The sequence below is a fragment of the Penicillium expansum genome (assembly GCF_000769745.1).
Source record: "Penicillium expansum strain MD-8 chromosome Unknown contig25, whole genome shotgun sequence".
NCBI lineage: Eukaryota > Fungi > Ascomycota > Eurotiomycetes > Eurotiales > Aspergillaceae > Penicillium > Penicillium expansum.
The window spans coordinates 251,915-278,788 of record NW_015971442.1 but is presented as its reverse complement, the minus strand read 5'-3'; the positions used below and the strand labels follow the sequence as shown (position 1 = coordinate 278,788).

The following is a 26,874-nucleotide window of genomic DNA, read 5'->3' as shown; positions in this document are numbered from 1 at the left end:
GAGAGCCATCAACATAATATATTATTGTATTAGACTAATGGGAATAATGATAAGGTTCCGAGCTAGATCTGCAAATCAAGTTTTGCGTATGAGTACAGGCATCTGTGGCATAGGGAAATCAATATCATACGACTCATCGACGCATTGCAGAATGTATCGTATAGATCTGAACTTAGAATACCGAATAGATCGAAGATTGAGGGCATCGGCGAGAGGCATGCATGGCAAGGGAGCATCTTTGACACTTCGACACTCTTCAGGTTGTTTTGATCAACGAAGAATTCCTAGCATCGACCAAGGTGCCTGGCAGGGGATGGAATAAACAACTTCAAAGTATTTTGATCTTCATGTTTCATCCGAGGGAGATTAGTGACAATGGTCGATTGAATGTCGACGTTATAGACGGGACAAAACCTAGATCTTGGTGGAAAGCTTGGCAGGGGATTGGTGGGGTTGATTGGTTGATATCAGAGAATGTGGATACCGAGGTCCATTCATCTCCTAGCCGCCAGCCTCTTGTTAGTGTGTAATGAATTTCTGTATCCATATTGTAGTTGTTTTGTAGAGTTCTATACTATGTATTCAGCTCTTGATATTCTTGTATACACTTCAATGAAAAGGAAAATATCGTGGAACTCGTCAATTGCATTAATGATGCCCTCACAAGAGGAACGTAATAGTTGCAGACATCTATATCCCAGCCCCAGAACCAAACCCAGGATCATTAGCCCCAGTATCTCTCCTCTCTCTGCGCACTTCCTTCTGTACAAAACTCTCAGTTCCGGAGCCTGTAGCCGCCGCTGACGCAGCAGCCCTCCGTTTCGCCTTCTCTCTTTCCTTCTCCTTCTCCTTCTCCTTATCCCTAGCGCTCGGACCAGCCGCCTTCCGCCGTTTAGGCAGTTCATAGACATCGTTGAAATTCATCACAACGCCCAGGAAGCGCATATCCACATCCGGCTGATACGACAGATCGCCGAGGAGGACAGTGAGACGGGATCGGAACTCTGCAGAGAGTTCGCGGAGGCGGACGCGAAGCGAGGCAAGCATGTTCTCGTCCGCAGCGAGATTGGGGCCAGATAATGAAAGCGGGGTGCTGACACCGTCCACCCCAGCACTGTCGGGTCGGATGTCTGGGGTCGAGGCCATTGAGGTCCCGGTCCGGGTGTTGGACTGGCGGGAGAGGAGATCACGCTCTGAGAGACCCCATTGACCCTGGGCGGAGCGAGTCTCGATCTTCGCGTTTATCTCCTGGCGCCGGGTGAATTCCGCAACGGAGAAGGAGTACAGGCCGTCTACGGCGTCTTTGTAGGCAAGCATGAACTTGAGGATCTGGTGGAGCTGGCTGAGGAAGCTTTCTTCGGGTTGTTTTGCGGAGGTCGAGGTTGAGGTGCCGTAGCGCGAGGAGGATGCAGATCCTAGTAGACCCTTGTGAGTGATGGAGTTGAGGTATTTGGTGTGTGCTTCGATAAGGTCGTCCAGTGTGCAGTCGGGTCTCTGGATTGCCTCGAGTAGTTGTTCCCAGCTGGATTCGATGACTTCGAACAAGATATAGTATTGGAGCTGGTTGACGAAGTGGATCATTTCTGCAATCACGCAGCGTGCTCGTTTCCAGTCTGCTCCGACTTTGTCCTCCACGTTGCCGAGCACTCCTCGTGCACCAGTCATGCATCGGCGCCAGGTGCTGTTCAGCGCGAACTCAACTCGCTTGATGCGCCATAGGAAGTTGAAAACTTTCAAGTATTGAGTTGATGCCCAAGGTGTGATGACCACGTCCACAGGAGCATCGATTTTGTATTCTAATGTGAAGCAATCCCATCCAATTTCACCGTGGCTCAGCTCGAGCATACGGGCGTCAAGCCGACGCAGCACTTCTGGGGTGTCGTATTGTGCATTGGAGGCACGGATAGCATGTTCCAGCTGTGCAGTTAGGGTATGTCGGTATTGTGAATTTGCTGGACGATCCAGATTTGTGGCGAGCGACTCCATGAGCAAAGCAATGAAGTCTCCTTGGCCCAGGAGCAGGTAACTCTTCAGTGCTTTTAGATGATCGAAGAGATTGAATTTTCCATTCATCAGGGAAATCAATCGAGCCATTGTGGTCTTATATGCCTCGTCAATGGAGATCTCGAGGGTGGCGGTATCACCATATCGAAGCTCCTTAGAGGCTTTCTTTGAATAGGCCTCCACCCACGCCGAATCACCGCAGCCATGGCGGATGAAGTTCAAGGATTTTCCAATCAGGAAAATCTTCTTCGCAAACTCTTGAGTAATTATTGAAGGTAGCATGTCATCATCAAGCTTATATTTGTCCTCCCAGACGCTAGTTGCAAGCCGCCGAGGGTCAGTCTTCGGCCGGAACTCTGGGTCAGCGACAAAGAACTCCTTGTAAGGATCTGACAGTTCACCATCGTAAATCCATAGTCGTAGCATGTCGTAGAATGGACGCGTCACATGTGCAAGAAGCTTCTCGGCGAATGCGCACACGAAGGGATCTCCGTGGGATGTTGAAAAGCCGTGTATTAATGAAATCAACTGCCCACCTCTCTTGCCTGTGATATGTGTTAGCTATCAAGCAAATTTAGTCATATGTCTGTGCACTTACTCTGGGCCTCTTCTACGATTAAGCTCATCAATCGAAGGGCCATTGTGGCATCTCTCGTCCACACCACACATCGCTTCAAGGTTACGCCACCTTTTCGTACACCTTGAGGTTCAGTTCCGTCTCCAATCGCGGTCAGCGCCTGTCGGATTTCCGCCTCAAGTGTAGCCACCAAGCTAAGATATGCGCGTAGCTCAATGGCAATGGCAGCTCGCAAGCTCTGGTTCACCAGTCCGCCTTCTTCGCTCTCCACAAACGCAGACAGTCCTTTATAGAGCAGACAAGGCTCCGCCAACGTGTTAAGAAGTGAGGTTATCGGCGCAGACAAATTTGAGGGCAATTTCAAGCTCGACGAGGAACTGAATTGCAAATTCGACGAAGACAACCCTTGCAAGTTGAACGGAAGGTCGCGCAGGAGCCTATGCTCAACAGACCCAGCAAAATTCGCGGGGCCCGATGGATTAGCACTCGAAGGCCGAGGCGAGGCAGCACGAGCATGCTCATCGCCGGAACGGTCATTCACTCCAGCATCAACGCGAACGGCTGGTATTTCAGTCGAGCCACGCCCAGCCTGATGTACACCATCACGGTCGAAATCATGTCGTAAGGAGCTCTGTCGCTCCATCTTCGGCGGTAGAACGCGTTGGTGTTGCTGCGAAGCCGACGAGCTAATAGCGGGGCCCTCATCCTCCGAGTCGATCATAGTGCCCCGTCTTGGGCGTGTACCACCCTTCCCCAACATATTGTGCAAATGCGCCTCGTCCATCAACGGGCTCCGGCTTCGTTCCCCGCCCTCCACTGGCTCATCCGAGGCAGACAACTTATAAAGCAAAAAGAGGATCCCCCATTTCTGCGACAACACAGGCTGCGTCAGGAGGCGAGAGTAGAGATTAGAAAACCGCACCGCCTTATCCGGGCTGACATTTTCGCGGCGCAGCTTGCGCTTAATCAGATCTGGCGCGTTATTGACGCTCTCTGTTCCCGCGAGACTTCCGCGCCGTCCACCAAGCCCCGTTGGTGATCCTGGGTCTGGGGCGTTGGTGCTGGCATGGGTATCGAGGATGCGCCAGGCGCGCTCCATGAGGACATGGTGACGGCGGCTTTCGGCTGAGGCGAGGGCCTCCTCTGTGTCGGAGTAGTCTTCGTCTTGGATGGCGGAGATCGGGAGCGCGGGGGTCAGACCATCGACTAGCTGGGAGAGGGCGTCGTCTAAGCGGCGTCCGCGCGCAGGGTTTCGGGCTGGATTTGACATTGTCTGCCCGGTGCCCTAGTGGGCGAATTGTTCGGTGTCTTGTATCTGCTCGCTCGGGGTTGGCGTCTGTGGGTGCTTTGTTTGCGGGTGAATTGTTAGGCAAAAGATCGCGGTCAGGCAACGGGTTGAGGTGGGAAGGTCGCGAATCAAGCCTGATACTAGACTGTATAATTTCAACACACGTCTGAAATGAACCTTTTAAATTGCATCTCAATGGAAGTAACGCGGACTGAAGCTTGAAGCTTGAATGTTTGTGTTTGTGATGTTTGGCGTATGTTGATGCCAGTTCCCCAAGGCAACAAAATATTATCGACGTATCGCTATCTGAGTTTCCGCCTTACCCGATATAGATATCATCCCTGTCATATCAAAGTCCCAATCTTGAAAGTTGCTACAACACATCATAGGCTCACAACTCCCTGGTTTTTTTTATCACAACGTAGTTCCCCGGGCTACTTTGTGGGTTACCTTCTCGACGAGTACACCACAACAATTAAACCCCCGCATGAGCCCACCTATACAGTTTAAGAAGACTGGAGCGTGGGCTTCACCAGGCCAATCATGGAATATTCATAAGGAACCTAGATCATTCGGTGTGAATTCCAGCAATTGTTGGGCCCTGCCCAAGCTAATGTGCAATCAAAGTGTAGCCAAGGTTTATGCAACATTATGGCCACGACTCGAGGAAATTTGGAGCAGACCCGCTATAGTGACGTCCGTGAGTCGTTCATACAGGATCTGTAGGATTAGGTGCCACCCCAGAGGTCCTAACTAAGCATTAATTGATTTTATTTTTTGATTTATATCTATTCTTTTTACAATCTTTCCTTTCTCTTTCCATGTCCCTGCTTTAGTAAACCAAATGTGCAATCCCCCAATATGGGCACATGCGCATCTACCACTGCGCCCGCGCGGCCAATTTTCCGAGTTCTATGCAACACGAAGCTCAAATTACTCGCTGTATTCTTAACCGTCTCAACCATCCTTCTACTCACACTATACTCCGGGGGGTTATCAGAAGACATCTCACCAAGCGCGAAAGACGAGCTTGCGAACGAGAAAGACTACTGGACATGGGAAACGAGCACCCGATTCCGGAAATACAAGCATGACGATGGCAGCAATGACACCGGGAGTTCACAAAATGCAACCTGTGACGCTTTCCCCTCAGACATGCTATCGCGCATTCAGATTATCTTGAAAACCAGCGCAACCGAAGACCCGAAACGAGTCGACACACACATGGCCTCAGTAACCCGCTGTATCTCCAACTTACTAGTTGTATCAGACAAAGAGACTAAACTCCATGGCCATAATGCGCACAATATCCTAGCTGATCTAGCCCCCTCAGCCTGGAATCTGATTCCGGAGTTCGAAGCGTACGATGCGCTACAACGCGGAGAGAGCAATATCGACGGTGCGGCCGGGTGGAAACTCGATCGATTCAAGTTCCTACCCATGGTAGAGCGTGCTAAGAAAGTGAACCCCAGTGCGGAGTGGTACGTCTTTCTAGAGACAGACACTTACTTCGTGTGGGATAATCTGTTCCGATTGCTGGAACAGTTTGACCCATCGTTCCCTCTGTATATGGGATCACCTGCACCAGGCCGCGACATCGGTGATGGAAAAGTCAACTGGTTTGCATACGGTGGTTCGGGCTTTGTGCTGTCCAGAGCTGCGGTTGATACATTGGTTGCGCGGGAGATTGGTCAATATGGGCAGTTTATTGGACAATCACTCAGCGAACAGTATATGCAGGTTGTGAAAGATGACTGCTGCGGTGACTCTGTGCTTGGGTTTGCGCTGTATGAAAAGGGCATTGAGTTGTCTGGGATGTGGCCGATGTTCAATGCACACCCGCTGGACTCGATTCCCTTTGGTGATGATCATCACTGGTGCCAGCCTGCGATCAGCATGCATAAATCACAATTGAGCGATATGATAGGGCTGGCGGACTGGGAGGATGAGCGGGACAGAACGGTATGGATTCCTTTTGCTGAAACTGTCTGGTGGTAGTGGTACACACGCTGACTCTTATCAATCCAGGGCCCCTTGCTGTACGCAGACTTGGTTGACTACCCTCGTCTGGGACAGTTGGCAGAGCGAAAGGGATGGGATAATGGAGCATGGGGTGGAATCATCGAACAACCCGATACTCTACCCCAGCATGAGTCATTAGAAGCTTGTCGTCAGGCATGCCATGACAGGGATTGGTGTATGTCTTACACATATGACACCGCTGGAGCCTGTGTGTTTGTACGGAGCTTGCGACTTGGAGCTGCTAGCAAGCGGGAACTTGCCGAGCAATTCACGGCTGGATGGGACAACGACAAGATCCAAAATTGGCGCACGAACAACACATGTGAAAAGCCCATGTGGATGAAGCCGAGTTTGACAAGGATTTTCTAACTTTAGGCGTACACGAATCAAAAGATTTACCATAGAAAGTTAATAAATGATACACGATGTCTCCCATAGCTCCCAAGGCTAGAAACTGCAGTCATGATGTACCCTCTCCATCCAGCATCTACTAGATGAAGATCTACAAGAATATTTAACACACTTTCAGAGCGACTGTCGATTTATTTGCCCAACCATCTGGTTCGAGGAAACTTGTCAAAACACATCAAAAAATCACAAAGCCATCCGTACGCCACCCAGGAATCATGTATTTCGACACAAGCAACCCACACTTGGGAAAACAAACAATGCACCGATGTGCCCTCAAGTATTAGACAAGCGAAAGGTAAAAATTCCTCTGAGCCATCAAGGAGGAGGATTAAAAGAAGAAAAAGCAAAGGGTAAAAAAATACAACAAGTGAAAGAGGGAACATCGTAAAGCAGAACATCAACCTCGAAGTAGCCATAAATAGAAAAGAAAGCATCTCATACGCCGGATTGACACACCCTCAAAAAAAAGGTCATTCCAGACCACCAAGTTAGTCCGTCCATTTTTGAGTCGTGAGGATCATTAACACCTGCCCATGCCAAAACAATCGGCAAAGCCTTAGCCGAAAGAAACCGCGAGGAAAAACAAACTCCTAGGAAGAAGAGATCAACCGCCGGGTCTAGGCAGTGAACTGTATTTCCTTCATGCGGCGAAAAGCAAGATAGGCATCTTGAGATGAGAAACAAAACAGCTTTTCTCATCGACGCATGCCCTGTGTGGGGATGCCACCGGGCTGCATGCCCATGTTGGGAGGCATATTATACCCGTGGTGATCGTATCCGGCTGACATGCCGTTCATCATAAGGGGGCCGAGCCCCTGGGCCTGAGAGACCGGGCAATCTTTGTGTGCCAGCAACAGAGTCTTGAGGTTGACAATCTCTTCACGCAGCTGAGTCACTGTAGCAGTAAGAGCATCATTCTCTGAGGTAAAAAGCTCAACCTTATTTTGAAGGTTAGCCAGCCACTGCTTCTTCCGTTGACGACATTTCAAAGCCGCGACACTGTACAAACGTTAGCATTCCAAACCCCTGAATATATAAGATGGTCATTCATACCGATTCCGCTCTAGGAAATTGCGTCTTTTTTCCTCATCGGTCATCTTCTTAGTATCCATTGGGAATTGCTTCATATCATCGTCCTCATCATCCTCATCATCCATATCCGAAGGCATCTCCATGCTGGATTTAGACCTTTTGTTGGATCCCTTCGGGGCGTCTTCAGCCTTGCGGCGATTATTGGCAGCAGGGGCCTTAGCGGTGTTCTTCTTGCCCTTGCCCTTAGCGGGTTTAGCGGGTTCGTGGTCAGATGCATCCTCAGCACTGGTGCCATTGGTGTTCTGGGAGACACGTCGGGCAGCTGCACGAGTATCATTTGACATTGGGGCATGGTTCATTGGCGCATTGTTCGCCTGACCACCCTTTGCCAGCATGAACAGTCCATTCGCCGCATCAGCCGCATCATGCTGAGTGAAGTCAGCGGGCCGAGCTGGTTTTACATCCATATTGGCAGCAGCCTGTTCCTGCTCGTTGGGGTTGGAGGTGGGAGCATTCGAGTTGTTCTTCTTTGCTGCGAGTGCGGTGCGATGGAAATCAATAGTAGAAGGAGTGGCACCGCCGTTCTGAAGTTGTTGCAAGAGAGCTTGTGAGTTTGGACTGGGGGCCGGGAACATGGAGCCTCCACCGCCAGGTGTCAGACCCGTACGAAGGGAAGACTCGTTCGGGGTAGGGAAGCCGCGACCAATGCTGTCGAAGTAGTCATTAGGGCCAGTGGGCCCTGGGAGCATAGCCGGACTAAGAGGTCCCGAGCGTAGCGAGTTGTTCCAATTGTAACCACTAGCAGAGCTTGTTCCAGGTAAGGCCGGTGAGGTGAGGGCAGCGACAGAGGGAAGGAGCGATTTGCCTGGGGTGTCGGCTGGATTCCCTCCGAACGATTGCTCAAATGGATTAGGCTCTAGCGAGAAAGGATTGTGCATGGAATTGAAGTAGTCCGGAGTATCAGACGCGGTAGGCGCACCCGGTCGTGGAGGCGGCGCCAACGAGGTCTGATTCTCTACGTTAGATTTCTGGTCCTTCTGTGAAGACGCGGCCTGCGAGTCTGGCGGGAATTTCGAGTTAGCATACGCGCCAAGAATTAATGCGATCGCAAATAGGTACCACTGCGGTTTTGGGATCGAGTCGGGGGCTTCATTGTGTGTGGAAGATGCATGTGTTGGTGGGGAGGAAATCAATGACGCCAGTGGGTGAAGTCATCGCGACGGCAAAGGACTTGGGGAATTTAAGGATCGGGGACAGTGGCGTATTACCAAACCAAAAAGGGGACTTTTTTTCTTTTCTGGAAGTATAATGCAGAACATGAAATAAGGGAAAGACATCCAGATGACAAAATCACAGTATAAAGCAAAAGTACTAGAAAAAAATGCGCAAATGTAAGAAAGCGTGACACGAACCTTCTTTTTCTGCCTTCTTCGAGTCCATGGGGGATGAAGACATAGCGTTGGATCGAAGAGTCGATACAGCTGGAGCGACCGCAGCAGACATCGGGTTTATTCGAATATAATGGATATAAAATCTGTAAAGCCAAACAAACAATGGCTTCTCGAGAGTGAGGGTGAAGAGAGGAAGAGAGTGACGTAGGGGGAAGAGGGATATGATGAAATTTAGGGAATTTGGGATTTTGGCAGTTGAAGAAAAAAACACAATTACCGTCAGGTACTGTATTTAAAGTATTTTTTAAAAAGATTAGACAAATTATGTGCGTGTGTAAAAATACAACATACATGACTGTAATTGTCTTTCTTCAAATCTGATTCGGCCTTGGTTTCCCCCGGAGACATTTGTACAATTTTCAAAGGTTACTATTGGTACTCTTCTATCTTCGTATTTGCCTATGTATTCTGTCCGGATGAGGTGCTACCCTCCTCCCATCTCAGACATTTTACACCATACAACATAAAGAAAAAACACCCTTGCCTGGGATATTGACCATAGGGTGGAGAATCGATTGAATGGGTCAATCGTCATTTGCTAGTTTGGAGAGCGGAGTCCATCTGGGTTAACATCACTGGCTCGAAAAGGACCGAAAAATTGCACAATATCAAGTCGAACTCTTCGCAATCCTTCCAACCCGTGGACTGGCAGAGAGTTCAATGTTCGATGCTTGCATCTTTGATACCCTGGGGGAGTTCCAAGGTTGGTCATCCCAGCCCACCTGGGCAGGTATTATCATTATGTCACGGTGACGACAGAAATCTCTCCCGCTGTGGGTCATATGCACTATTGGAGCCAATCAAAGCCCATGATTCTCCAGTGCCAAGGCGAGGGATTCACACAACTCGAAGAATGCGGTGAAAATGATGACGCAATCGATCGCACGTGAGGGTTCTATCTATGTTGTATCTTGCCACTGGAATTCTAGATATTGATCTTCATACTGTACAACATATGTATGCTTGGACATATTATATATGTGAACAGATTATATATGTGAACAGATTATTATTATATGCCAAATGGGGAACAGGAAAGGACATATCGTATTTGACCGAGTTCTGTATATGTAAAACTTGTACGACCTGTTACTGGCCCCCAACAGATAATTATTAATCAACGGCAGTCCACGGGTGTATCCACGGGTGTATCCATAGGTACTCCATACAACATACGCGTCGTATGCATACGGAGTACACAAAATCGCGTCGTACGTTACATAAATAACATTGTTATCAAGGCACGATGTATACCCCTGGTATCAATGGAAAAGGCCTGTCATGTGTGGAAAGAGGATTACATTAATCAACTACTAGTAGTGTCTCGAGAACGTGCAGTCTGTCTTATGCATACTTAACAACCTAAACTGAACGCCAATCCTTACAACAATTGCAAAGAGTGTTCTGGTCCAAATTTGCCCTTGAATCACTATGCCATTGGGCGATTTCGTAGGGTTTCAGGGTGGAGAGCCATTTCCCCACAGTCTTGGTATCCTTCAACCTTGATTGTACGTATGTGCATCACGGCAATTGTTAAAGTGGAATTGACGACTACGTTGAAACATGACCCTTGACGCATCTTGAGAGCTAAAATATAATTCAAAGAGAACGAATGCCATAACGAATGGTATAAAATATTGTCGACGCCCCATGTTTATCGAACCACCCAATAATACCGGAATTGGGTGAAACATTCGACTATATTTAAACAATATATGCCGCTAGTTAATACCAAAAACTTGCACAGTCAAGATATTGTTGCTTTACACGCAGGCTCTAGGATTAGGTTGCCGGCTCGGGCTCATAAAGGTATAGCCTAAGCACGCCTGCAATAGAATATCATAACTCTAGTGTAGTACGATTGGCGGAAGATAGAAAGATCAAGGTTTGACAAGATCTTCAATGTATCCACAATTCACTTGAGGTAGTTGAAGTGGTCTGTATGTCTCTTCTCTTTCTGAGAGCAAGTGAACTACAAGTTGTTCAATAGGAAGCTATTATCCTCGCCTACATATCTAGAAGTGCAAAGCTTTCAGAGGACAACCGAGCAACGAAAACCATTGCCAAGATTCATGCTTCAAAACACCACTTTTCCAATAGAGATAACCGATTGACGTATATCTATCAAGCCCTGAAAAGATCGAAATATTGACAATTCCCAGCTCATCCTTAAAAAAGAACCCTGATTTATACCAAGTCTTCACGAACCCCGATAAGTCGAGTAATTCCAAGGGCCCAGGAGGACAGGAACATGATAATGGCGCCAGCCCTCCTCACCCTCGCGTCCACGTCCCTTGACAGTGAACTTAACCTCAACCTCTGGCCAGAAGCTCTCGATGCCCTGTGCCTCGTACCAGGGACCCACGTCAAAGCGCACAGACCAGTTGGTCTTGCTGTCTGCAGCAGGTAGGGCAGCCAAGATAGCAGGGACTGATTCTGAGGTTGTTCCAACTGGTGTCCAGTTGGCGACACGGCCGTCGGCGTTCGTGATTGCGCGGAATGAGATGCCGCTGGCGGCGGATGTCGGGGTGGAGAGGAGGGTCAGAATCACTGGCAGGTTGGCTGCGGGTGTTCCCGACAAAGTGTTAAGGCAATGACAGGTGATAGGGTCACGCGCTGCCATGGTGGTTGATGGTTTCTTGATTGGGTCTGAGCCTTTGGTGTGCGGGGCGGGGGATATTTGTTGCTGATAAAGTGCGAGGCGGTTGGTGGTGCGACCAAGTTGTTGGTTGTTTTGAGGGGAGTCCATTCATTCAAAGGGGATATGGAATATAGGAAAAGAAGAAAAAGAGAAAAGAAGATTATGCTGGAAGGAGGAGCTCTACATTGCTATCGAAGGGTTCATCGGAGGATACCGATGGCCGCGGAGAGTGCCATGCAGCTATCAATTGGGGATCCATAACTCGCGCATATATGTTGGATAGCTTCTTCGATTCCTATTTTAGTGACTATTTGTAGTAAATAGAATTAATTCTATTAAGACAACTTAACTGGGATTGATCTGTCAGTTCGAGGACAAAGAGCTCCAAGGGTCATATAAACCAATCCAATTATTAGAAGAATGGAAGAAATTAGAACTCTACCTAGATATCTTGCATCTAGGACCAATTGCATATATATTAAAACACCACGAGAAAGGTGAGAGAATATTCGTGAAAGTCTTGTCTTCCGGAAAGTTCGATTTTGCGGGGCAACTTGGGAACACTTGAACTTCCAAGCTCCCCAACTTCGCAACATTTAGAATTTCAACAGATCATACACAATGTCCTCCGCCGTGATACATGGCGACGACCTTGACATGGAGCCTACGCTCCAGTCAGTTCTCAACCAAAACACTCTCCGTTGGATCTTCGTCGGAGGAAAAGGAGGTGTGGGTAAGACCACCACCTCGTGCTCGCTGGCGATCCAGCTGGCCAAAGTCCGCAAATCCGTTCTCCTCATTTCGACCGACCCCGCACACAACCTGAGCGACGCTTTCGGTCAAAAGTTCGGAAAGGAGGCCCGCCTGATCGATGGCTACTCAAACCTGAGCGCGATGGAGATCGACCCCAATGGGAGCATCCAGGATCTGCTCGCCACCGGAGACGGTCAGGGTGAAGATCCCATGGCGGGATTGGGCATGGGAAACATGATGCAGGATCTTGCCTTCAGCGTAAGTGCTTATGCGGCTGTCGTACCATACATTCTACGTGTCAATCTAACTATTGGTGATGGCAGATTCCCGGTGTTGACGAAGCTATGTCCTTTGCCGAAGTCCTGAAGCAGGTCAAGTCGCTCTCCTACGAAGTCATTGTCTTCGATACCGCGCCGACCGGCCACACCCTTCGATTCCTCCAATTCCCCACCGTGCTCGAGAAGGCGCTAGCCAAGCTCTCCCAGCTCTCCACCCAGTTCGGTCCGATGCTCAACTCGATTCTGGGCGCTCGTGGCGGTCTACCCGGAGGTCAGAACATGGATGAGTTGCTGCAGAAGATGGAGTCGTTGCGCGAGACTATTAGCGAGGTCAACACACAATTCAAGAACCCAGACATGACCACCTTTGTCTGTGTATGCATTGCAGAGTTCTTGTCGCTCTACGAGACGGAACGCATGATCCAGGAATTGACCAGCTACAACATCGATACCCACTCAATCGTTGTCAACCAGCTGCTGTTCCCCAAAGAAGGAAGCGGTTGCGAACAATGCACTGCCCGGAGAAAGATGCAGAAGAAGTACCTTGATCAGATCGAGGAGCTCTATGAGGATTTCAATGTGGTCCGCATGCCAATGCTGGTTGAGGAAGTTCGCGGGAAGGAGAAGTTGGAGAAGTTCAGTGAGATGTTGGTGACGCCATATGTGCCTCCTCAGTAAAGGCAATGTCGATGCGAGATATTTTGTTTTCGCTCATGTCGGACGAATTATGAAAAGACTAGAGAATATTACATGAAGCGTTGGCCTTGTGGACTAGGATTGGTTTGGACCCTCATGTAGACCTCGGGAGCATCTGGACTAACGGACATGAATGCGTTCATGCATATCCTATCACATCCTAACTGACCTCTGTGATGAACCTCCTGGTTACATCTCGATCGGAGATACAAAACGCACACACACCATCTTTGGTCAAGTGATATTGGACCCCCATTTAATATATATCCTCGTGAGGGGAACTTCAATCATTCCCGCACTTAAACTTTTCCCCATCTACCATGGGGTTTGACAACCAAAAGCCCTTATACTACAATATTGCCTTGAAAATTCAGAATTCATGCCCTAAAAGCGAGGGCTGCAGATGTCCTCGCTGCAGGTCAGTGGCCCCCGCGATCTAAACCCACAATCCGTGGTGCCACGACACCACCGCAGTAAGAGCCAATTTGGCGCTGCATAGGTCTGAGAATCTGCGGTGAGAGAAAGGGAGACGTCAGAACTTATTTACTTCCTCTTCCAAATCCTCCTACAGGTGCACTGTCCACTCTCTTGTTAGGAAAATACTCCAATTCTATGCGCCCTGGGATTGATTCGAGGCCGTTGCTCCTCCATGCAAGCCTCACTTTCGTCCAAGACCGGGTCCTCGGTATTAAACAGTGGAAAAAGTGGGCAGACTAGGTTCCCGTTGCATTTTGACGGTCAGAAGCTCCAGATTGACACATATCAGAGAGAGAAAAAAAAGGGTTGGGCCTCGTTGGTTGATAAAGTGAGGCGAGTGGTTCTCTTGTCCTCCACCCCCCGAACATTCCGACATGAACCATCCTCTCGAGATCAGGGCACAGGGTCTGGGCCGTTTCTGCTGACTCTCCACTGGTTTCCCTTTCTTCTTGCCGCCCTCCGTGGAGACTCGCTTGAGAGTTACCGGATTCGTGGGTAACCGATTGGTTTCATTTGCCTATGTGCAGCCGACTTGGTGGATCATACTACTCAATGAAGGGGGGGGGATGTGCGGTCCCCTCTGCCGTTGGCCTTTTGTGAGACCATATTCTCCGAAGGATTGGGGACTGGCGGTTAGTGCATTTCCGATAGAGACTTGTCTTATGCGTCTCGGTTTCAGGTGGGATTGTTATTTGTTGAACCAGGGTATCAACTAACCTATTTATACTGATGCCTCGTCCTTCTGTGCTATGCCAAAAGTCCCACAAAGAGCTTCCAGGCACGGACCGTTTGTGTGTCGGTGTCGACTGACATCAGACCCTAGCTCTTTCTTCGCCTCGGCTCGACGCCTCACCTCTTAGCCTTGACAATGTCTCCTGTCCAGCAATACTGGCTTCCGGGATATGGGCTGTCCCGACATATTGTCCTAGGCCATATCCATTACTTTCTTGGGCCAAGTGCAACAGTCAGACCCTACAGCTATCAGGTATGTCTTGCCATGCTTCTACCATGCCCTTTATACAACCCGATCTAACTAGATATACTTACAGGGACGCGATGGTTACCTCGTCAATGGCGTGCCACTCACGCGGGTTTGTTTCCCCGTCTTTGTGTAAACATGAAGTGGAAGTGGAAGAGGAAAAAAAAAGAGAGAGAGAGAGAGAGAGAGAGAGAGAGAGAGAGAGAGAGAGAGAACCGAACATTACACATCGCTAACTTCTCCGAACAGGAACAAATTGATGATCTCGCGGTAATGTCCCGAGAGTACGAGAAGCAGGAAGCTACTCGAATGGCTCACAACACCACCGGCTCTTCGACTTCTAGCTCCAGCAGCGACAATTCAGCCACTCAGCCTGAGCCTTACATCAATGAAATCATCCCTCTTAATCAATCTGGAACACGCAGGCGTGCATAACCAGACTCACGAGGCGGTCATTGAGGCCAGTCTTGTTTCCTTGCTTCCATCCATTGGAATTGGTGTTTCTTTTCCAGCCCTTGGCTCCGTTTTAGGATTCCGTCGACCAGCAACATGGGGGAAGGCCACTTTCCTGTGTCGCCGCCTGATACTGCTCCGTTCGGCCTTATGTTAACTCGTTGTTCATGCCCCGGAGTATCCTTTGGATTGCAGAGACATTGGCCACATGGAATACCCAGCCTCTGACTCTGTTACCAAGTCGGAATCCTTGGATTGCAAAAGCCCGGATGGAGCAGTGGAAGGAAAGGAACCCAATCCTGGGATGGACGCGGCGGCTCTTGTGGGCATTAGCGGTAGCCCTGTTTTGAGCTGATAGGAACATGTGCCTTTTGTCTCGTTCTCATATACCCTACTTTCTTATTTCATCTTGTTTAGTGTGTTCTAGCGCTGAATCTGATATTATATACATTATAATCTCGCGGAGTAAGAGCCACTAGCAGATAGAAAATCATCAACTGGACTGATATTTTGGGGTTGGGGAGGGAAGAAGACAATGGGAATGATTCGACTTAGTAGAGGATGTGCACTAGGGCTGAAAGAGGCGAAGGTGGACGTCCAACGGGTCTTATCTTCAACGCTGATTATGATAATGACGAAGCATCAATATTAAACGGGGACATAATGCCCGGTACTTGAAGCTTTGAGAAGCCTAGGCTAAGAACAAGGATAGCTTGGAATAAGGGTTATTGTCAAAAAAGACATCATCTTTCACTCATCTCTATAGACCATTCGTAACAGCATAGATAAATCAGACCCTAAGATCAAAGAGTCTACTACATATCTCCATCTCTCATCTTTTTCCCCCTCAGATTTGAGGGCGCCATGATTCTATGGCTGCTTTTGGGGACCCCCTCCGTCCAAACCTCCAGGGTCAGAAATGGCCAATACATAAAGAGGTCAAGCAAAATATCCGACACAGGAAGTGAAAAAAATATGGGGAGAGAGTGATTGCATAAGAACTGCAAGACTAAAGAGGTAAAGAAATAAGTGTGGACCCCCGAAAAAACGCCAGCCGGATGCCACTCTGCATGGAGTCCCCAAACAACCGTGTTGTGACCTACACGGGGAGATCACTAAAAAAAATGGGGCAGGCAGAAACAAGTTGGAAATCACATAACAGAGAAAAGTTCAGTTTTCAACATCAAGGTCATGGTGTTTTTATTTTGCAACAGCAGCGCTCAAGACTTGTGTGCGGAAGAAGGCACCCTTGGTCTTCTCGATGACTTGCTGGTAAACCGACTGAGGGGGGTGGTTCATGATAACAGTGCCCTCCTTGTAGTCGATCTTGGCGTCAACGCGGGTGTCGCGAATAAGGTTGACAATCCACTTCTCACCGTCGTCCTGGTTCAGGCCGAGACGGGTGGAAAGGTCCCTAGAGAAAAGAAAAGAGGTGTTAGTCTGTTATTCATGCCACTTCACCAAATACAAACAACTTACTTGATGTCAATACGCTGGTGGATCTTGCAGTAGCTCTCGGAAATGAGATGGCGGGCAGCGTCGACGAAAGCGTCGGCGGCCGACACAAGGAAGAAATCGCTGCGCAGCACATCCTCGGCCTCGCCAAGCTTCTTCTGTGCTTCCTCGAAATCGAAATCGACGTAAAGGGCCTTGACGAAATCGGTGACGGGGTCGGTGTACTCGTAGTCCTCCTGGCGCACAACGCGGATCAGATCCTTCAGTTGCTTCTGGTAGACACCGGAGTGCTTGTGGGGGCGGCTGCGGTTGGTGATGACAGCGGCGGCGAGGTACCGCAAAACCCAAGGGCAGCTGGTCTGGATGGTGTTGATGTAGGCGGGGGAGAAGAAGAGGTCGGTGAGGACGTCGCGGGCGGGGTCGTGGTTGAAGAAGGGGAACAGCGACCAGTGAATGAGCCAAGAGCGGTTGGTGAGCTGAGCCAGGGGGTTGTTGAACAGGCGGGTCTCAATTGAGTCCTTAACCTTCTGAACCTCCTCCATAGCACCCTCCCAGTTGGTGGTCAGGATCTCTGATGCGAGCTTACCCCATGTGGCGGCGGCAACCTTGTCGTTGTCGGTGGACAGAACACGGAACTGGTAAAGCAGCTCAGCGGCGTTTCCGTAGCTGCCGCAGCTGTACTGGAAGCGTCCGTAGTCGTGGAGAGAGTTGACCATCTCGTTGGTGACACCGTGCTGCTCCTCGAGGAACCGCAAGTTGGCGGCCTTGTCGCTTCGCAGGTTACCCACGACCTCCTCATCCTGCAACAATTCGGAAATCTTCTCGCTCTGATCCTGGTAGTGCTGTAGCTTGGCCAGAACCTCCTCGCGCTTCTTCACAAACTCTTCGGGAATGGTGTCGGAATCGTTGATCTCCTGCCACAGGTTGGCGACGTAGTCGGTCATGTTGGTGTGCTTGAGGAGCTCGTACTTCGCCCGGGTGATTTCCTTGTCCTCCTCATCGCCGGTAGCGCTGAATTCGAGCAGGGGGAAGACCAGGTGACGGTCGAGGTACGGGATGAGTCGGGGCAGCAAATCATGCTGGGAGGCGATGTCCTCGGCGGTCTTGGGCGGGTGAGCAGCAGCGCCGCTGAGCAAAGTCTCAGCGGTAGGGGGGGCGTTGTCTGCCATATTGGATCTCAAAAGATGGCAGAAGGGGGTTAAAGGTCTAGAGGGGGATAACAAAGGGCCAACCGCGATCAATGGAGAATTTGCAGATTGTGCGGGCGTCGGTGGCCCTAAACCCCTTTTGGAAGTGGGTGTTGGGAAAGCGGTGGCAGAAAATCTGAGCAGAGGAGCATCAGATGTCGCTCCCCGATCTTCCCAGTCTCTGCCTTGATATCTCTATCTTCTCCAACCAGGTCTTTTATTTCGGCCCTTTAGAACGCGAGAAATGCCGTCTATTCTATACTCAGGCCCGTCCTCCGCCATGCGAAAGCAGGCTACGACCATTCCTCTTCGCGTCAACTCTGCACAGTCCGTGGCTTCCGTTCAGACATGTAGTTCATTTTCCACATTATGTCCTCAGGCGAGGTTGAAAGCTTCACGTAAGTGACAATTTGCTCGGTTTTATCTCGATCTCTTGATATTGTAGGAAGTACAAGAGCAAAGCCAAACCCTCGGGTCTTGCAATGTCTTGTAACCAACAGACAAGAGAGAAAGAAAAAGAAAAACACGCATCTATGGCGTGTTGGTTTCGCTTCAACAAAGAAAAAAGCGCATGTCTAACCCTTTTCCTCTCAGATCGTCCTCAATTCTCTCTCCCTACTCTCCCTACCCGCCAAAGCCGTACCTTCCTCGCTCATCTCGGCCGTCAAGCGCAAGCCCTGAAACAACAATCTACCACCCCATCGGCGACCCCATCCCCAGCCAAATCAGACAAGAAGCCCACTCCCACCCTGCAGCTCACCAACCTCCCATATTTCGTCCGTCGCACTGCCTCCAACCAGCTTCCTGTCTACGTCGTCACAAAGGCCGGCGGCACCAAGCAACTCACCAAGCTCCAGAAGACCGAAGGCGATCTGGACGCGCTCCGCAACGACCTAGCTTCTGCCCTGGGTGTTGTTGACGGAAACAAGCCGAACCCGGATGTTACTCTTAACCGACTCACTGGCCACATCATTGTCAAGGTATGTTCGCTTCTTATGGTGTTAATCATCAGTCAACAGAAACTGATATCTTTGTATAGGGCTGGCGCAAACCCGAGATTCTGAACTTCCTCCAGGAGCGGAAATTCTAAATCCTTTCTTCTCTAATACCTCAATCTTATTTCACACGCTCGCGATTGAAGAGCTCATTGGAATCATTCGAATGGCCCAAGATTCACCCCCCAAAAAGCATCATCATACCCCTATTGCGAGGGGTATGCTAGAGCATACTTATCGGAGAGAGCAAGAATCACATCACGTCGAAAACAAGGGAGGAGAAAGAAAGAAACGAACGTTCGCGGTGGTCCCTGATGTGGATGGGTAATATCTATTTCCTTGATCTCTCTCTCCTCTTCCCTCTCGGTGCATACCTTAATCTCGTTGCGGGTCGGGTTTTCTTCCCCGTTTTTTCTTCTTTTCCTTTGGTGTTTGTGTCTTATCTATCCGGTCGTGTCTTCTGGCGTCCACCTGCTTTTTTTTTCGTGTTCCCTTGCTTTTCCCTCTACCTGTAACACTTCCAATCTGTACATTTTCGATGACTCGATGGGTGCTAGTGCTTTTATATTGAATGACCACGTGCATTTCCATTCAGGAAACCATTCAGAAATTTGTAACAGTGTGCAGTATGTATGCTCCTCTGGGATTGGAAAGCATACCAATGTAGGCCACAGGCAGACATGTTCGAAGACCTTGGATTCTAAACTACTCCGGCGAGCAAGAGGAATGAGAACTTTGTGTTGCCTCCTCTGCTTCTGCTAGATGCTTCGACGTAGCCAAGTTCGACTACGGATCTGTGGTAAGCTGTTAATTTGATATTTACGAATTTATGGAAGCAATGGTCAACTGGGCATGATGCAGGTATCTCTCGATTTGCGTCGAGGGTATTTTGAGCATTGTACACCGAAGCAGAACAGAACGCTATCTCACAAGAACAAAAATAAAATCCCCATCACCCACCAGCGCCCAAAAGTTAAGAATAGAAAGACTGACAGTCGACATGAGTACAAATGACATGAGAGAAAATCAAGATTGTCGTATATGCTAAATGGGGGAGGATCCGATTCCTCCCAGGCGGGACTGGTACGAAACCAACCTGTCACCAGCGCATTGGAGGTTCATGCAGACATCATTTACTCCGCCAACCGGGCATATGTGAGGAGCTGGCGAACAACACCGCCGTCGATGTTGGGGAGGAGCAATGCACCTAGCAGGCTTTCTTTTCTGGGAAGGATTCCGGATGGGATGTTGAGAGGGGAGGTGTTGTCAACTTGCTTTGATTTTTCCGCGAGTCGGCGTAGAATCCCCAGTCCTCGATTGACAATGGAGCTAAAGGCATACGCGTCGGCTTCGGCCTGGCTTCTTTGTCGCATGTTGATTTGTGGAATGCGTTCTGTGCACAGTGCGCAGGAAAGTCGCAGGAGATGGACGGCGAACCCGTCGACTGACTCAAGCCATGCTTTGGCAAGAGACGCATCGGCGAATGTGGTAAGGACATCGGCTGACAGAAGACCTTGCATTAAAAACACTTTGCGTGCATCCACGACGGCCATTGGCTTTTTGTCGGGGACGCAGGAGATGGCAAGGCCAAACGCGCGGGTTAACAACTCCGGCTGGGCAGGTGCAGATCCATCGCCAGAGAAGATGGCTTTGAAGTAAGTTCGGTTCGGGTCATCTCTAGCCAACATTTTGGCAAGTCCGTCAACAGCAGCTGGGGTGTATCTATCGACCGAGGAGTTGAATGTAGTGAACATCACTTTTCCGGAGGGTGATGTGGGTTCAGGCTCGGGCGAGAACGCCAACAGGAAGATCAACATATTCAGTGCCTCGTCCTTGCCGGGAATTTGAACAACATGCGCCAAGTTACTCAGCAAGATCACTGCATCCTTCATAAAGTCTAACGTGTTATGGCTTGTCCGCAGGAACATCTTGCGAGTTCCCATGTAACGGAAGACAGCGGAAAACAGCTGGGCAACGGGAGGGATACCAAGAGGTAAGAAATTCGTCTCGCTGAACGAGAAATTGCGCAGGATAGTGGTGATACAGATAAGTCGATCGACGGCCCGGTCTAGTTCGTACTCAATACTTCCAAATTCGGGAACGTCTGCCAGCGATGTGTTTTCAGACTGGCAGTCCCGTGTGACTTCATCATAGGAACGTAGAATCATAGTATCCGAATCTTCCGAGGTGTGTTCTGCTAGAAGGTCGGCTTGATCTTCAGCACAGTCGATCAGGCTCTCTACCAAGTCATCACAATTCTCCAATGATATCTGAACAGATGGTTCACCAGAAAGTGTTGTCAGGGTGTCCAAGGCAACCCGAATCTCAGCGTAGATCCCAGATTTGAGCGCCATTGTCAACGCGTGAATATCAACAACTCCTAGTTCTGCAAAGGCTGGTACGTCTGGCTTGAGTCTTGAGATATCCTCGCCAATCTGGCACATCTCATCAACGACAACAGGCCCGTGGAAACGACTTCCCGTCAGAACGATGGGTTTGAATGTTTCCTCAATATGTCGTTTTACTAGCTGCTCTGGCTTTTGCTCTTGTTGTACCGGCTGCGGTTGGCCCGGAACAGGCGTAACACCCTTGACAGATTGCGGGGAGGGAGCTGCGAATTGTCCGGCAGCAGCTTCAGTGGGTGGGACCGGTGGCTGCGACCCCCTCGAGATGCTTTGCCGATGTCCGGCCTGGGCTGGCCTACTTTGGCTTCGCGCGTGCGTTGGCGTGGCAAACCCATTCACTGGGTTCCCCGGGGCATTATTATGAACTGGCGTATTATTCTGGGGGGATTGTGCCATCGTCTGAGGTTGCTCAAAGCCTGGATTAGGCTTCACCGAAGGAGATTGGAATTGACTAGGCGGCCGCGGTATCCCGCCTTGCTGTTGCTGTTGATGCTGCTGCTGCGCCTGCTGTTGTTGTTGCTGTTGCTGCATGTGGTCCGCCATTTGCTTTTGTTGTGAGCTAATGAAAGCTTGTTCGTAAGGAGCCAAGTTCCTTGAGTGGTGGGCTTGAATCTCCTGGGCGGCCATAGGGTATTGCATCTGGGGGAAGTGCAGCTGGTGTGCAACTGCTGGCCACATATTTGTTGCTGTAACCTTTTTTGATCCTCCCATCTTCATCACCGTGGCGTAGAGCTGAACGAGGTTGATCGGACGACCACTGACTATAGGATTTGGATCCATGGGCAGATTCTGGCTCGCCATGAATTTTTGCAATGAGCGCAAAAATCCTTCCGGGTTACTAGGTTTCGGCATATTCGACTGCATGTTCGGTGGCATTTGTCTCATTCCTCCCATGGGCTGCTGAGGATTGGCCATCGGGTTCATGCCTCCTGGAACTGGCCGTGCAGCCATTGCAGGGTTAGGATTCATCCGTGTCTGTTGCTGCTGCTGCATGGCATGCAGCCGCTGTTGCTGATTCGCTAAAGCTTGATGATAGCCCTGGGGTACTTGCTGCATGCCATTGAACTGCGGCGCCTGCATCGAGGGTTGAGGGGCTCCCGAGGTCATTCCACCAAACTGCTGCGCCTGCATAAAGTTGGCATTCTGGGGCGTATTCACGCGGCTGCCGTGATCCGACTGCGATGGAGACATATGTGGTCCAGGGTGCGGACCAGCGGGGGAGAAGGGGCTCGGAGAAGCCGTTCCCATACGAACGCTTTGTTGCTCAAAGTCCTGCATACTGGGCGACTGCGTTACGTTCGGAGACGCTCCTTGCTGAAGATGCTGGTACGGCGTTGGGTGTTGGGGGAATTGCGGATTGCCATTGGTCGCTCCTTGATAACCTGGAAATGGCTGGTGAGGGGTCTGGGATCGCGAACCCGTCACACCACCTGGTGCTGGCCTTGGCGACATGGGCATGCCATCTTCTGGCCGCGCTCGCTTGGATGGAATCACTTGGTTTGGGTTGTGGAATCCTGGGGAAGCGTTCCGCGGCACGCCATTATTGAACATGCGCTGGAATTGGGATGGATCCTGGGGGGTCGGGGAACCATGAAGGAAAGCAGTAGAGGGGTCTATAGTGGATTGATGAAAGGCGCCGTTATCCTGGCCAGGAATATTCGAGGCGTCGGCAAGCCAGGCATTCATGTCGAGCGGTTTTGCCAACCCATCTACCTAGGACGAGTCAGTATATGAACATCGACCCATGCGCCATTGCTATCATGTGCAAAGATGTCATATAGGAATGAAGGAAGTATAGGATTTAGTCCAATGATAGACGATCATGTGGACGCGTCGGGGGATGGGATGTTTGGAGTCGCGCCCAGACCCGGTCGCGACACGGGTCACAGAGAAGGTGGGGAGGGAAGGTGACAACCATGAGGATAGGAATATTGGAGATAATATTGGGGGGAAGGAGGGGAGGGAATGAGGTACATACCGATAAGGCTGGAGTGACTTAAATTCCGCTTTTTATACGGATGACTGAAGCCGGGTCCCGGAATTGGCAGATGGGGGATATGAAGGGGACAGAGGTTTGGCCAGGTGTGGTCACGTGGTATGGAAACCTAAGGCAACAAACCACGGAGAAGGACGGGAGGCAAAGGCAAAGGCGTGTTAGGATGGATTTGGGGTGGAGGGGGGGGAAGGGGTAAGAGGCTGGGGTAGACTAAAATGTTAGCAAATCATAGCCCAAGGGAACGTCACTCTTGATCCTTAAAGGAGCCAAGATATAATAATGGAATAATGGAAGCCTCCTGTAAACCACGGACAAATGATGGTTACAGAACAAGGGACAAAAAAAAAAGGAAGGTGCGTGGCCACAACCAAATAATATCAATACACATATAAAATAATAGTAGAACCAAAAAAAAAAAAGCAAGAGCAAATCATAAGAAATAGAATGGCGTACTTACCGATTCACACAAGATCCGTTCAGTTAGGGATGGAAGGGGAAGTGGAGAGAGGAGAATGAGGGAAAATTACTGACAGGTCAGAGCTTTCGCAGGTTAAACCTCCCCCCTCCAACACCTGTTCTGGTTACTTGTGTTACTACTCTGTTAGTCTTTTTTTTTTCTTTTAGTCTGTTCTTTTCTGTTCAGTTTTCTTCATCTTTTTCGTTTTGTCTTTCTTTTTTTTTTGTATTGTTTTTTTTTTCCCTTTATGTTAGTCTGGATTTTCCATTAGTTTTGTTATCTCGTGCAGAGCGGGTGTTGCCATCAACCTGCATATGAAAGAGACTAGCCACACATAAGGGAGAATAATAGGAAAGGTGAGCGAACGGAGAGGATATGAAGGAAATCTCTTTCTAAGAGAAAATTCCCATAAAAATTCGATCTTCCCCTTAGATTTCATAAATCACCTAATGATGATCCATTCCAACGGTCTGACCGAGTCAGGTTAGATCATATACTCCAACCCCGATATGGTCTGAGGTTAGCAGCCGCCCCGTGATAAATATCAAAGGGGAAAATTGCCATGAAAAAATAGAGTCTTTTAAGACTAAGATCTGGGGGGAAGGGGAGAAGAAATAATGGAAAGAGGGAGAAAAAAAAGATCTAGAGCCGTGACGGTGACCAACGGGCGGTTCTCCTTATATAAAGCTCTGGCTAGCGTCTGATAGCCATGTCGATGCGCGCCCAATCCTCCGAAGTCACCAAAAATTCAAGGTCACCAACTAAGAAGTGGATTGACCTGGGTTTCCTAGTGACCCCCGTGCAAGGATCCGACTCGATCCGCGTGGGAAATCATGACGGCTATGGTGCCTGTCCCACCTACCGTGTCCCGACCTACTCCACCGCTACAGATGATTGGATCAGCTTTTCTTCGTTTCCCTTCTGTAGGGCTTTAGGGGCAAGCTTGAGGTCATGGCTAACTCCAATGGCAAGGATGCTCGTAACTGTCTCAAAGGCCTTTGCGCATGGCGGTCCAATATGATATTCTCCTGACTTGAACTTGATCAGGTGTTCCAATTGGCAACATGCTCCGTACATCTACGGAGCACATGTCACTAGATGAAACAGACACCCCAGGAAAATAGGCTTCAGATCCTCGTCATTGGCTCCAGGACTACATATTCCGCGACAGCCGCTAGCGTCTGACCATAGGTTTGGATTGAGACACTCACCAAGACAAGATTAGTGTATATTCGGTGCCCTGCACCTGGGCAAGATAGAGAGAAAATGACCAGAACTATCAAGACTTTCTAAGGTTCCGTGTAATTTATCTCACATTTTAAAGTGAGATTATTACATTCAAATGTTACAAGTTGACGGGCACTTGATCTGGTAGTCTTACCGTATCGCCAATTGCCACAATCTTCTAACCTTGGAATGACAAAAGAAAAACCACATGTACACCATAATGTAGAAAATAATCTGCCGTGGGACTTATAATATAAGCTTCCATGGCACAACGGAGTAAACACATTGGAAATGAATCTATAACTGACCTGTTGGCAAGACCAGCTGACATCACGTGATGGATAAGCTTCCGGGCCCATAGCATCGAAAGCTCCAGATGGCTGAACTCCGAGCCCTTCACACAGCGCGTCATTCACCAACCATCTTCAAAGAACATCACATTTTCCTTCCATTTCCAGCTGATAGATATCCTACCCTTTCTCATCTTGCTCACTGTCCAAAGTATCCACCATGGGGGACGTTGCCGTGGAGAACCCGGCGAACAACGTCACGCCTCTTACCAAGCCAGGTGCGCTTGACGCCCTCGCCAACTTGGATTCCCTCGATGGCACAGGGGTTGATGGAAACGATGAATATGCTACCCTTAAGAGGCTACAAAGACATCTAGAGTATGTCTGACCGTGTTGGTTGGATGGAGTGATCTGTACTGACGTTGAACACAGGTATATCCAACTCCAGGAGGAATACATCAAGGATGAGCAGAGGTATGCATATCGGATTCTGCCATTGAAGATTTGTATCAGTGACTAACTACTATCGTTGGATGCAGGAGCTTGAAGAGAGAACTGGTTCGGGCACAAGAAGAGATCAAGCGCATACAGAGTGTGCCATTGGTCATCGGACAGTTTATGGAGGCAATCGATCAAAAGTATGCCTTTTCGTGTCTCGGCCCCTAGGGGAGATGGTCATTTTGCTAACTCGTCTCTCTAGCACCGGTATTGTGCAAAGCTCGACCGGCTCTAATTACGTCGTCCGTATCCTCTCCACTCTCGACCGCGAGAAGCTGAAGCCCTCATCCTCGGTCGCCCTTCACCGCCACTCCAATGCCCTTGTCGATATTCTTCCTCCCGAGGCTGACTCCTCTATCGCGATGCTCGGCGAGAACGAGAAGCCCGATGTGACGTATGCAGATGTTGGTGGCTTGGATATGCAGAAACAGGAGATTCGGGAGGCCGTCGAGCTGCCTTTGACGCATTTCGAACTCTACAAACAAATCGGTGAGTTGTGACGGAGATCGATTGCGGCTTGTGGCACCGCTAACAATTTGCAGGTATTGACCCTCCCCGTGGTGTCTTGCTTTATGGTCCCCCCGGAACCGGAAAGACCATGCTGGTGAAAGCCGTGGCCAACAGCACAACCGCTAGCTTCATCCGTGTCAACGGATCAGAGTTCGTACAGAAGTATCTGGGAGAGGGACCTCGTATGGTCCGTGACGTGTTCCGGATGGCTCGTGAGAACTCCCCAGCCATTATCTTCATTGACGAAATCGATGCGATCGCCACGAAGCGTTTCGATGCCCAGACTGGTGCCGATCGTGAAGTTCAGCGTATCCTGCTGGAGTTGCTGAACCAGATGGACGGTTTCGAACAAACCAGCAACGTCAAGGTCATCATGGCCACCAACCGAGCCGACACCCTGGACCCGGCTTTGTTGCGTCCTGGTCGTCTGGACCGAAAGATCGAGTTCCCCAACCTGCGTGACCGACGTGAGCGCCGATTGATTTTCACAACTATTGCGGCAAGGATGTCACTGTCCCCCGAGGTCGACCTCGACGCCCTGATCGTGCGCAACGACCCGTTGTCCGGTGCTGTCATTGCTGCTATTATGCAGGAGGCCGGTCTGCGGGCTGTCCGCAAGAACCGTTACAATATTATCCAATCGGACCTTGAAGATGCTTATGCTGTCCAGGTCAAGACTGGACAGGATGATGACCGGTACGTTTCTTGTTTGCTTTTTGGGTGTTTCTATATCACTGACTTGTTCCTCCCAGCCCTGACTTCTACCGGTAAATGCTTGAGTCTCTTGGAAAC

At 49.7% G+C, this 26,874-nt stretch overlaps 10 protein-coding genes across 10 annotated transcripts; 5 read left to right on the top strand and 5 right to left on the bottom strand.

The window, feature by feature from the left end:
• Positions 1 to 690: 690 nt before the first annotated feature.
• On the bottom strand, positions 691 to 3,851 carry PEX2_009400 (tubulin gamma complex associated family protein; the record flags this gene model as incomplete). Its single annotated transcript, XM_016738217.1, has 2 exons — positions 691 to 2,549; positions 2,603 to 3,851. The coding sequence occupies 2 exons, from the start codon at positions 3,849 to 3,851 to the stop codon at positions 691 to 693; spliced, it is 3,108 nt and encodes a 1,035-aa protein (XP_016594326.1).
• Positions 3,852 to 4,730: 879 nt separating this feature from the next.
• PEX2_009390 (uncharacterized protein) lies at positions 4,731 to 6,260 on the top strand (the record flags this gene model as incomplete). Its single annotated transcript, XM_016738216.1, has 2 exons — positions 4,731 to 5,831; positions 5,898 to 6,260. The coding sequence occupies 2 exons, from the start codon at positions 4,731 to 4,733 to the stop codon at positions 6,258 to 6,260; spliced, it is 1,464 nt and encodes a 487-aa protein (XP_016594325.1).
• A 737-nt stretch (positions 6,261 to 6,997) lies between these two features.
• atfA (bZIP transcription factor atfA) lies at positions 6,998 to 8,487 on the bottom strand (the record flags this gene model as incomplete). The annotated part of the gene is made up of 3 exons (XM_016738215.1): positions 6,998 to 7,301; positions 7,356 to 8,394; positions 8,454 to 8,487. 3 exons carry the CDS (start codon positions 8,485 to 8,487, stop codon positions 6,998 to 7,000), a joined length of 1,377 nt encoding a protein of 458 aa, XP_016594324.1.
• A 2,498-nt stretch (positions 8,488 to 10,985) lies between these two features.
• Positions 10,986 to 11,534, bottom strand: PEX2_009370 (hydroxyisourate hydrolase; the record flags this gene model as incomplete). The annotated part of the gene is made up of 1 exon (XM_016738214.1): positions 10,986 to 11,534. The coding sequence occupies one exon, from the start codon at positions 11,532 to 11,534 to the stop codon at positions 10,986 to 10,988; it is 549 nt and encodes a 182-aa protein (XP_016594323.1).
• Positions 11,535 to 12,047: 513 nt separating this feature from the next.
• On the top strand, positions 12,048 to 13,135 carry PEX2_009360 (ArsA family ATPase; the record flags this gene model as incomplete). Its single annotated transcript, XM_016738213.1, has 2 exons — positions 12,048 to 12,437; positions 12,503 to 13,135. The coding sequence occupies 2 exons, from the start codon at positions 12,048 to 12,050 to the stop codon at positions 13,133 to 13,135; spliced, it is 1,023 nt and encodes a 340-aa protein (XP_016594322.1).
• Positions 13,136 to 14,498: 1,363 nt separating this feature from the next.
• PEX2_009350 (uncharacterized protein) lies at positions 14,499 to 15,044 on the top strand (the record flags this gene model as incomplete). The annotated part of the gene is made up of 3 exons (XM_016738212.1): positions 14,499 to 14,615; positions 14,680 to 14,721; positions 14,859 to 15,044. 3 exons carry the CDS (start codon positions 14,499 to 14,501, stop codon positions 15,042 to 15,044), a joined length of 345 nt encoding a protein of 114 aa, XP_016594321.1.
• A 1,218-nt stretch (positions 15,045 to 16,262) lies between these two features.
• Positions 16,263 to 17,686, bottom strand: PEX2_009340 (eukaryotic translation initiation factor 3 subunit E; the record flags this gene model as incomplete). Its single annotated transcript, XM_016738211.1, has 2 exons — positions 16,263 to 16,476; positions 16,542 to 17,686. The coding sequence occupies 2 exons, from the start codon at positions 17,684 to 17,686 to the stop codon at positions 16,263 to 16,265; spliced, it is 1,359 nt and encodes a 452-aa protein (XP_016594320.1).
• A 387-nt stretch (positions 17,687 to 18,073) lies between these two features.
• PEX2_009330 (mitochondrial 54S ribosomal protein mL49) lies at positions 18,074 to 18,794 on the top strand (the record flags this gene model as incomplete). The annotated part of the gene is made up of 3 exons (XM_016738210.1): positions 18,074 to 18,102; positions 18,150 to 18,684; positions 18,744 to 18,794. 3 exons carry the CDS (start codon positions 18,074 to 18,076, stop codon positions 18,792 to 18,794), a joined length of 615 nt encoding a protein of 204 aa, XP_016594319.1.
• A 1,038-nt stretch (positions 18,795 to 19,832) lies between these two features.
• Positions 19,833 to 22,790, bottom strand: PEX2_009320 (putative ARID/BRIGHT domain protein (SWI1); the record flags this gene model as incomplete). The annotated part of the gene is made up of 1 exon (XM_016738209.1): positions 19,833 to 22,790. One exon carries the CDS (start codon positions 22,788 to 22,790, stop codon positions 19,833 to 19,835), a length of 2,958 nt encoding a protein of 985 aa, XP_016594318.1.
• A 2,504-nt stretch (positions 22,791 to 25,294) lies between these two features.
• rpt3 (proteasome regulatory particle base subunit RPT3) lies at positions 25,295 to 26,853 on the top strand (the record flags this gene model as incomplete). The annotated part of the gene is made up of 6 exons (XM_016738208.1): positions 25,295 to 25,452; positions 25,507 to 25,548; positions 25,614 to 25,712; positions 25,775 to 26,061; positions 26,115 to 26,778; positions 26,835 to 26,853. The coding sequence occupies 6 exons, from the start codon at positions 25,295 to 25,297 to the stop codon at positions 26,851 to 26,853; spliced, it is 1,269 nt and encodes a 422-aa protein (XP_016594317.1).
• Positions 26,854 to 26,874: the final 21 nt, after the last annotated feature.